Source organism: Hippocampus comes, unplaced genomic scaffold (assembly GCF_001891065.2).
Source record: "Hippocampus comes isolate QL1 unplaced genomic scaffold, H_comes_QL1_v1.1 scaffold174, whole genome shotgun sequence".
NCBI lineage: Eukaryota > Metazoa > Chordata > Actinopteri > Syngnathiformes > Syngnathidae > Hippocampus > Hippocampus comes.
Genome location: NW_017805983.1, coordinates 685,065 through 696,263, shown reverse-complemented (window position 1 = coordinate 696,263; position 11,199 = coordinate 685,065). Strand labels below are relative to the sequence as shown.

Sequence of the window (11,199 nt, the reverse complement as noted above, 5' to 3'; positions counted from 1 at the left end):
CATATGTGTGTGTGTGTGTGTGTGTGTGTGTGTGTGTGTGTGTGTGTTTGTGTGTGTGTGTGTGTGGGTGTGTGTGTGTGTGTGTGTCCGCAAGCGAAGCGTGTTGAAGCCATAAGGGATAATATATTGTATGTGTTGGAGGGCATGGAGTGTGTCCTGGGGTCAATGACACACAGTCGTTTGTGGTGTCCTGCTACCAATCAGGGTCAAGTGCTACAGAAATAAGCTGCATCATCAGCGGAGTCTGAAGGCTGCTGAAAAATCACCCAAGATGCCAATATGTGTCTGCCCACATGTCACATAGGGCTTTATCAAAGTGGATGGCAGTTTACAAAGCGCACAACAAACATTGGTAGAACTCCAGCTGAGGTAAGTCCTTGGTGGTGTTGGGTTGTGCTTCTCTGAGGGAAAAAAAATCACAACTAATTCCAGCATATTAGCTTGCAGCTATTTGTTCCAACGCTGAATGAGCGACAATGCGGGGATTGGGTTGTGAGACATTTCCAATAATGCAACAAATAGCGCCCTCAAAAGTACTATTTGCAGACATTGGAAACACTTTGGCCCATTCATGTCTGCTGCCCATCCACATTTTACAGCTCGAATCACGCCTCGAAGACACCGATGGAAGGGGACAGAGTCACCACCCTCACCATCACATTTCCGTAAGCCATTTTGGTCCGACAGCAGTGCCCTCTTATCTTCAGCCCATAAAGACATCATACTCAGAATTGTGGCCAGACAAGAGCAAACTGCTCAAACCTCAAGCTTCGGATTCCTGAATTTAGGCGGACTCAGCGACATCTTCATGTTGTTGCAGCAGGCATACATACAGCTTGCTCTGTAAACATGCCAACAGAGTGCTTGTCAAAGTGTAAAGTAAGGCAATATTTGGTCATTTCTATTGGTAAGGAGACACACGAGACTGTTTGTGGGATTGTTCCAATTTGGTCGAGTTGCTGTGGTATCAATATTCTAATCGACAAGAAATTTCAAGATGCAGCAAATAATCTGACATATACAATAAATCATCATATTGCAGTATTAAACAAACGCCATACACATTGCTACAAGTTGGAGAAGTCCTGTCCAATTTAGTCGGAGGACATTGTTTTTCCATTCCAAAATGAATTACATCTTGCGGGCTGCAGGCTATCATCCCAGTCAAAGCAAACTGACATTTCCAGCCTCTCCAGATAAGAGCTCTTACACTCGCTTCCATTTGCATTAGGTATTGATTCAGAGATGCTGGCTAGGGGGTGAAGTGCGGGAGTGCCATTTAAAAATCCACTGAGAGTGGAGGCAGGGAGTTGGGAGCATGTTATGAAAAGATGTGTTGGTGGATAACAGTGGGATGCCAATTAGGCTGCTTGGCCACAATGAATGGATCCATCGTCAAGCAATGTTCTCCTTCTTCCCCCCCCCCCTTCTTTTGGCATGGAGCAAAGACAAGAACGCTTAACAATGTTATGTTTACCCATATATAATGTTTGTTTGCTCTCTCTCTTTTGGTTGCTCTGTCAAATGGAGCTTCATAAGCATCATCACGAGAAGCAGCTATGCAGGTGGTGCTAAAATAAATAAATAAAGAGCAGTAACATTGCCCGTTTTTCAATTTCACCCAAACTGTCAAATTATACGAAAAAACGACATGCTTGAAAAATATGTATTCTTTTATCTAAAATGTGAATTTGTGGAGACGATGACAAATCGCCTCGATCACCATGCGACCACGTGCGCACCTCCCCAGCCGTCCACTGAACTTGTATTCAGAAAGTAAGATACAAGGAGAGAGATAATGGGTTTCTGGAATGTTTCTGGAATATTTATGTCAGCATTATACCTAAAAGATGCAAAGACAGACATGTCAGGGTATCTATTATGGATAAGGAGAGAAGGCGGGTGAGGGGTTGTTGAGGGAAATGGGGGGTGAGGGAGTGCGCGCATCTCTTCGTGTGGGGGCTTCACAACTCGGTAATGCGGATGTATAATTCACGACCAATTCTGTCTCGGTGATGGCCTGCGCATCTTCATCTTTCCAAATCACACTTGACAGCTTTATTACGTGCCGGCGTGCGTCCGCATCCCATCCAGCTCTGGGAAAAGTGTCACATACAGTATACTGTATGAGTGATAGAGGCAAAAAAAAAAAAAACAAAAACAAAAAACGATTTTTTTGGATGTATCGAATACTACTTAGCTCAAAAGTTGGCGTCTTTTTTTTCTGAGTGCACAGGTGCTCAGTTTCAGCCCCGCGCCATTTGGACACTTACCTGCTGCCAGTTCTCTTCCAGCGAGGGCATGGCGGAGAAATAGCCGGTGTCATGCACGAGCTGAAGTTCCTGAAATATACTATGGTTCGCCAGGAGGTCCATGCTGACGCTCGCGTACGTAAAAGAGAGACTGATCCACGGGAAATGCGCCTCCTCTTTCTGCGGTGTCACGCCTCTCTATACGCGCACGTTTGTCATATTAGTCCACAAGAAGATCGATTTCTCAGAAGGTGATGATCAGGACTTGCGCGCATTACCGGGCTCGGTGCGTAAAATAGATCGGAGGAGATGGAGGCTCCATGTGTATCCGTATTGCCAAAATAGACCCTGATGAGAAGCCAAGGGAGGGGAGGGGCGAGTGTAAACGAAGGGGCGTGTCTCTCTGTGTCAATCAACTCCCCTGTTTGTCCGTGTAAGGTAAATGGGCGGTTGAGGGTGCATTAAAGCAGCGGTGGAGCGTGGAGAGGAGGGGCTAAGAGAATCGGACGAGCCGGATTGGCTCCAGCGTATTGTCACTCACGGCCAATATGGGCTGGATAGGCGCGCTATTTATGGATGGCTATATTAGATTTGGATGAAGGTCTGAGAGGATAGTCTCCTAGCAGAAGCCGTGGGGTGAAGTTGTACAGGCAGGACTGGCCGGTATTGTTTCACAGAGCAAATATTTAATTATTGTGAGATACAGGATGTGAGGTTTTGCATTACACCTGCATTATAGCAACCTACTGGATGTCAGAACGAGAACTCCAGTACCCCAAGATGCACACAATTTGTTGAATGAGGTTAATAAGTCTTCTTGGCCTGAAACAGGCACATAAATACAGCTCTAAAAATACACCAACTTTTGTGCACATTCAAATTGGGTTCGAGGTAATTTAAAACGCTTGATGTGTTCTCATGGTTTAGTGTGGATGACCTTAACGCACAGTTAAAACAATATGCTTTTTACAGTTGCTTTGATTGCTTTGTAGACACACAATAGCGCAATGTGTGCCATAATCGACTTACATAAAGTAATTTAATTGTGATCTTTTTTTGCGGTGAATATTTGCTAACTTTAAAGTGCAATTTTGCTGTGCTGTGTTGTGAGCCATTTCGAGAAATGGCTTTCTGTAGGCTTCTGGCTAAAAGTGCTTTCTACCTAAGAGTTATGGAGCCATCTGTGCCTTTGATATGCTGACATCCTGCAAATGCCTTTTCATATGAGCAGACGGTATTTTTATAAAATGGCATAGGTGTGGATGGTGATTCTCTCCGACACTGTAATGGTCAAAAACAGACGCTGTGTACGTGTAGTTGTAGCCATATATTACTGTGACCCGCTGGCATGTTACCCATGCTCTGCAAGTTGTGGACTGGATGTGCTCGGAATGACAAAGATGCATTTCAGTTGTAAGTGATTCAGATTATTTGCTCTGTCCGTGGATGAGCGCATCAGAATTCTTGAGGTCTGTAATCTCATTACTGTGTGGAAGGGGAGGAGGCCATGTGATTTGTGCATGGCATTTTGGGAAGGAACATTTGGTTCAGATGGACGACAAAGCTCCGGCTGACATTTATCCATCTGACACAACTCACTCCGTCTCTCCTTCTTCTTCCTCTCACTGTTGCCCCTGATATGCTGCTTTTATTCCTCCTTGTTGCTCTTTACATCTACTTTTATTCCTCATCCGTCTCTTACTGCCATGACCATCCCAAACCTAATCTAGCAACCACCTTCACCGACAAGCCTACATCACAATTTGGATTTCGCCATGTGTGTTCAGTAAGATGAGAAGAGTGACATAAAAGTGGACACTTTGCATCTGTGTCTTGGCTCATCTCCTTGTGCTTCTTTGTACACCACAATGGCAAAAGAAAAAAAGAAATTGCATGGAATTTCTTGGTGAGTGAAAGGATCTCTCAAATTGGCACAACGTGCACATCAACACTTAAACATGGTCTGAAAAAAGGTGTTACGGTCCTGCATTTGAGGAGGCAGACTCAAAACATCCTGCGGCAATCTGCAACGATTGATGCTGCATGCCTGAATTCCTTTCTTTTTGTGGTGCAACAGCATTATTGAATGATGCTGGTCAGGATAAACATCACACCAACTTTTTCTTTATATTGTGTTACACAACCTTTTGAGGCATTCACCTCGATCTAGCAATTTATGGAACCCTCAATGAGACGTACTGTTAGCGCCTACCGACAGATATTTTGGCCCACTCCATGTGAGTAAACTGCTCCAGCTGTCACGGGTTTGAAGAGTGCCCTCCCCTTGCGAGATTTGCCTTCTTTGTCACATGTTCAATAGGGTTTCGGTGAGTGCCATTCAGCATAGCCTCATGTTTTGTTCTCAGCCAATCTTGAGTATTTTGTGACTTTTGCATCAAAGACCTGCCACTGAAACCAAGTTTTCTGACACCGGGAAGCACATTTTGCTCCAGACTGCCTTGATAGTCCTGAAATTTCATTTTACCCTGCACAGATTCAAAACACCCTGTGCCAGATGCAGCGAAGCAAGCCCAGAACATCACTAAACCTCCTCCATATTTCATAGATTGTATAGCTTGTTCGTCTTTTAATGAGAAACTACAACAAATGGTGTACTGTCATTTTCTTTCCCTTTATATGTCCTTCCCCACTTCAAGATTCCCATAGCAGCCAACACCAGCAGCCAGAAGGTTGCAAAAAAAAAAAGAAAGAAGAGAAAAAAAGAAATAAGAGGCGGCTATTATTCACAGGGCATGCAGCATTATATTGTGGATGCAGACATTGCCGTTACCTGGCAGCCCCTGCTTTTACTATATTAATAATGGAGCAGGCGCCATCCGTCATGGGGCTAGGACGCTGCTAATCATGTCAGCCTTGTGCATATTCACCCGTCTCACCAGAAGACGACGCTGAGAGGTGGACCGGGAGGACGGAGAGAAAAGTGAGCGATAAACAGTGACAGTGGTGGGAGAGATGGAGGAAAGAGAGCGGCAGAGTACGGGGGAGATGCAGGGGGACAATATCAATGTGCTGAAACACATGACAGATGCCCTTGGCCTTTTGCTGAATGGCTTCCCTGTTGGCAGGAGTTAACCAGTGTATTTAAACAGGACAAGACGAATGGGACCTCTACTCCCTCTGCTCACTGAACCAGCCCATTTCTATTCCGACTCACAGCCTTTCCCCATGTGGGAATGCTAATGCGGCTAGCTGACTTTGCCGGGCTTACCGGAGACACGCCGTACTTGAACTTTTTCCATCATTTCAACATGATTTCTCAAAATGTTAAGATCGTGCCGTTACAAAGCTCGTCAAAAGATCGTCCACCTGACTGCTGTCTGATCAAAGTGCATTTAAAAAGATGCCTGATTGCATGCACCATCACTGTTGTTTGCTGCAACCAAAAGACCTTGAATGCAGCTTCACTTCCCCTCATTCGATGAATGATATCTTCCCGCCTTTGTGATGACCTTTACGTTTTCAGAAAATTGTCTGTTCACAAGCACATCTTTTGCCGTTGCCGCAGAAAAGGACATTTGCTCAAGATGAGCAGGGTTAGTGAAATAAAGATAAAGTGTAGCAACCATATGTCAGAATTGCTTCTCGCCGGGAGCCTGGATACAGGGTAACTCCTGACATCTTCATGCTTGTGGAAGAGCTGTGGGAAAAGGCAAAGATGGGGGGGGACGACTACTGGATAGGAGGAGGAGTGAATTCCAGAGCGACAGGCTGACTCTGGAAAGCGATAATGAGCGCTCTGGGCTGTCTGGAACGCAAACTCCTTCCCCAGCGACGAGCACAAAAGTGGGGGAGGGAATGATGGGAGCAGAGGGTGCAAGCGAAGGTGCACCCTCAGCTGGTTTGAGTCGGAGCATTGCTGTTTCCTACACTCGGGCGAACGAGCAGAAGCACAACCATCAAGGCGGCCATTAGAGGCGGCTGTTAAGTGCCAATTAGGCTAAGAGTGGGAGACGGAAAATACCCATTTGCACTTTTGCAAGCAAGCAGGATGTGAACCAAAAAGGGGCTTAAACCCTCTCATGTTTCACAATCACTCTCATGCTAACATCCAATCATCTCTGTAAATATTGTCACTTCATGTAAAATAACAAAGGCCAGCACAGGCATCCGATTAATGGAAAAATTCATCCACACTATAGTAGCATAATGCGAAATTAATAAGGGTGAAGGAGAAAGTTAAGCTTTGCGCACGTGTCTGAATATCGGAATATGATTGCATGACCATAAATTTTTCTTTTTTTTTTTTTCTTTTAAATCCACTGATTTTTAACACATGCATTAGGGTTGCATTGCGTTGTGCATTTCAGGAGGTGAATGTGGAAAAAAAAAAAAAGAAAACAATAATAGCCGCTACAAGGTTAGGAATTACGAAACGTCTGTGAGGAAGCTATGGCAACCATCGCCACACAAAGCAGCTGACCTTGCTTGTAAAAGCCATTTACATCATGTTAATCCGAGCACCTATGCACAATGAGTCTGACATATTTTCTTCCGCCTTGTGTCACATCATTTCATACAAGAATCCCAATTGCCTTAACAAATTCACAATTGCTTCAAATAGAAGCGCGTCACTCATCATCAGGGCAGCCACCAGCGAACAGCTGATGTCCGGGCTCTTTATCTGCGTTGTCTCCGAGCAAGCCGCATACCCGTGGCCTCGCTAATTTCCCAAGGCTGGGATCTCTGCAGTGCTGTGTTGTATATTCATGTGTGTACCTTCCTATCTTAATCCTAGCTATTACACGCATGGCTTGCCATGTCAAGGGGAGATTTGCTCACTCACTGTGAATGGGCCAATATTGACAGCATGCCCACCGCATCAGCGATCGGTGTAAGGGCTTAGCGCACGCCGCGTTCACCGCAATAACATTGAATGCAATCAGGAGGCAAGCCATCCTCATAGGGAATCCATGCAAATGTCAGTAATGATGGTTCAAACGTACTGCTGTCTCTCACAGACAGAGCACAGCACATTTTGTTTGGATCCAGTCGAAAGTCGATGGTGTTTAATGCGCCGTGACCCAGTCCACGTCAACTCTGGCCCGAAGCAGGCCTCAGGAACTGGAGTCTTCAACCGTGTAGTGTGAGTTGCCAGGGTTTGAGGCAATTCGATTATTTGCACCCCTCACGTGCACACCTGCACCATTGTGTCTTTTTTACCCATTCGTGCATATGTTATAGTGATCTTTTATTCCAAAAGAAAAAAGAGAGGCAAAGCGTGAGGTAAGTGTCAAGGCATAAATGTATTCAATGCAATTAAGCTTTTTTTTTCCCTTTTTCCGACTCGACCGTGATTACATTTAGCGCTACTACGACTGTGACCTCTCCTCACTTCATGCCACTGGAGACAGCTGGTGGCTGTTAACTGCTTTGAGGTCACCTCAGCTCTGCCAGGGGGCAAGAGCTTAATTACTCCATTCTGGGGTTTGTTTTTGAAATATGTAGCTTTTTGGTTCATGGGTCAGACCACTTCATAAGGTCCAACTCACTCATTTAATTTAAGAATGGTCGGGATAAGATTTTGTACTTGGGTCCATTCAGACTCAACGGTTGACCAATTCCAAGGCCAAAACAGGATTCTGTCACACCGCAACTTTCAAAAGCACATCACCACATTAAAAAACAAACTAGGGAGCTATTGTCATCTTCAAATGATTCAGAAGTTGTGCAATGATGTTCTCAACCAGGTTGTGGGTCGATACCCTGGTATCAACCTATTCACTGCCAGCACCCAACTATTGATCAATATATGTACCTGTCAACAGCAGTGAATGAGTTAAAAAAAAAAAAAAACTTTTTCGCCCAAACTTCATAATCCGTTGTATATTTTGTACTTGGAACTGTCCTTTGTAGAATAAAAATATTATGTATAATAAAAATTTCCAGCATATTCACAAATAGATGATTTGCATTTTTTTATTGTAGGTAGACCATCTTGACGTGGTCATTTTGTAAGTGGCTTGCTTGCTGAAAAAGTGAAAGTGTGAGCACCCCTGATCAAAGGCAATAAGACTGACATCATTCCCAGTGACATAATCAGCTCCAGAAGCAAAACACTGTTTACACTGTACTTTCAAAACTTCAAGACATCATACATAATTAAATTTGATTTGTGACGCACCATTTTAAGACACTGAATCAGTACGCCAGAAACATACCACATAGGTTTGCATCTAGTCAGCCGTTGTGACTTGGCCGTGCAAAGTAACCCCAGGCCAGTCAAGCCGGCGTGGTTGAGTTGGACCATGAAGGCCTTTCAATAGCGGCATTCAAGATGTTCCCGTGTTGGGGTAATTGGATTTGATGCAGAACAAAAACATGAGACACATGAGAGTGGGTAAAGCCACGTGCTAGTCATATGATGATGACCTCAGATACTGGATCTTTTGTGGACAGGAGGGTGTTTACAGCAAAAGATAACTCTGGTTGCACCCAAAATGTTCTGACGTCTCAGCAAGTGAACGAGGAGAGCATGACATCCGCTGTCACCGCACACAAACACAAACAAAGTCCTTGTTCAAAGAGACGCACGTCTGTTTGTTTTGCAGAAAAGCACTCGCCATTAACAGGCAAATTGCCGTCGGGCATCGAGTCCGCAACAAGCTCATCTTGCATGATTTGTCATTACCCAGCCATCTACATCGCCGCCGTGCCAAATCCCCTTTTTCAGTTGGTCCCCTCCCTCCCTCTTCTCAGAGTACAGTGAGGCTCACACTTCAAAATGCTCCAAAATGAGCTTGTTCTGCCAGGCCGGCATCTCGCCAGGCCAATCATCCATCTGCAATAATAGAAATCGTCTGGCTGATGACAGACTGAGGCAATCACCGGACAGGTTGAGTGGGCTCTTCAACGCGGCCTCTGCACCCCTGCTGCTGGTTGATAGCGGGGGACGGCCGGGGGAGGCTGGCACTGTTATCTAGTAGCTAGGCCTACAAGCTTTGGCAGGATTGCCTGACTACACACGGAGAGGAGGAAGAAACATAGATTATATTTGCAGTTTGCCGCCTTTTAGCGTTTCTCATATCAAGCATGGAATTTCTCGAGGGCACAAAACTTGTGAGTCTTCATTATGTTATAGCATGCCCATCACATGTCGGCCCCCCTTCCAGAAGGTCCTTCTGGCCACTTCAACCTCACTCCGTTCCTCCATCCATTCTTGCTCCTCTCCATTGCGTTCATCTGCATGAAGAGCGACCTGCTCGGCCCGGGCTAATTGGCTCTAATTGGAGTCATTCAGCATGGGTTAATCAAGGATGACTTACCAACATTATGACTGCTGCAGCAGCAACAGAGAGCCAAGGCATGACAACACAGGCACATATGCCTCCTCCTCTTCCTGAGGCGGCAGTGTAAATAGGTTTCAAACAGTTGTTAAAACAACATAAGCCCGCGTATAGCTTTTCAGGGCATTTCCACCACTTTCTGCCAACAAAAGTACCAGACGAGCAGATGCACATTCGCAGAAAAGCAAACAAATATATATGAAGGCAGACACAATAAGCAGTATCATGAAAACTACTCAGAACTAATCTCCACAAAACCATGTAATGTTGTGCCGCATGGACCAAGGAAGAACAGTGATGAAGGTTACACCCAAAAGTAACCTGCCAACAAATTAGATTTTACCCTATGGGTCACTTACCTTTCTGAAACCGAGAGCTATTTCTTCTGTACTAAAATTCGAAATAAATGGCTACAAGTTTCATACAAAATGATACACATGCGCATAAAAAACTGCACAGTTCGATAGCAGTTTTTTTAGACGATCTGATTCAGCTTAACGTGCATGAATTGATGACACCGTGTAAGTTTCATTTACAAACTGGAGATCCTTGACATCATTAACCTAATGACGGCCACCTTGCACACCTGCTGCTAATTAGCCGCGTTATCCCAAGCGTCTTACTAAAGCATCTGCGTTCGGGGCATCACCTCATATCTCGTGCCTGATTACTTCATTTTGACCCTCCAATATTTGTCATGAATGGAGCCTGCGCTCCGCAAGACAAGGCAAGGCAATTATTTGTATAGCGCCATTCAGACACGAGGCAAATCTACAGTGTTTTGCCGAAGCAAACAAATAATTCCTAAAAGCAAGATGTGATCAATAGATGTAAGTCAATATTAAAAGCCTACACAAAGCATGCTAAATGAAAAGATCAAAGAAAACAGCTAAATGTAGCTGCAAAAAAGATGTAGCTGCAGTTCAGTGCCCGAATGTTTTTGGCGATAGTGAAGGCGGTGTCTCTTAGTCAACCTGGCGCAAGTAATAACGTGTGGGGGCTCGCTGCATTGGATGACTCAAGTAAGAGCTGTAAAGCGAGAAGCTATCAGAAGTTTGGTTCTTTGGTGTCAGTCGACCCAGAATGGCTGTTTTCACTGCCGTTGTGCTGCTGGCCAGGAGAGGCTGGAGGGGCTAGCAGCTTGGGAGCGAACGACGAATCCGTACAAACTTCACACTCGTGAGCCAAGAAGGAGTGAATCTTTGATGGCTACTCTAACGGTAGCCAAGAAGGAAAAAGTGTTACAGTAGAAAGTAGCGTGCAAATACAGGGAAACGGTAGACAGCTTAATAAGCAGACACCCGCGCGGTTGTTGTTGTTATTGTGACATCAGGCTTGTAGCAATGTAGAATAATTATGCTTTTTAAAGCCATTTTTTAATTCCATTCTTTTTTTGTAATGTTTTATGTTTGTATATAATCCAGTGCTATTTTTATTGATCTAAAATCACACACGGTGTTTCTTGAAACACACCGTAAAAGAATCAATGTAGCAACGTGACGGGTTTCCCGAAAAATATCTGTCAAAATGCAAAGTCTGGTTGTAAAGGCCCCTTCAACCCAAGTTCAATGCAACAAGAATATAGAAAATCAGATGAAGCCTTGTGGAGACACTGAACTTTTTGTGTGGAAGAGAAGGGCTTT

At 44.6% G+C, this 11,199-nt stretch overlaps 1 protein-coding gene across 1 annotated transcript in view; it reads right to left on the bottom strand.

Annotated features, from left to right (window-relative positions):
* Positions 1–2,536, bottom strand: part of LOC109528735 (Krueppel-like factor 7) — a 23,576-nt gene extending 21,040 nt beyond the window's left edge. Inside the window, exon 1 of the mRNA XM_019891690.1 lies at positions 2,274–2,536. Within this exon, the coding sequence (XP_019747249.1) occupies positions 2,274–2,375 (102 nt within the window). The 5' untranslated portion in view covers positions 2,376–2,536. The remainder of the gene's footprint in view (positions 1–2,273) is intronic.
* Between the last annotated feature and the right edge of the window lie 8,663 nt (positions 2,537–11,199).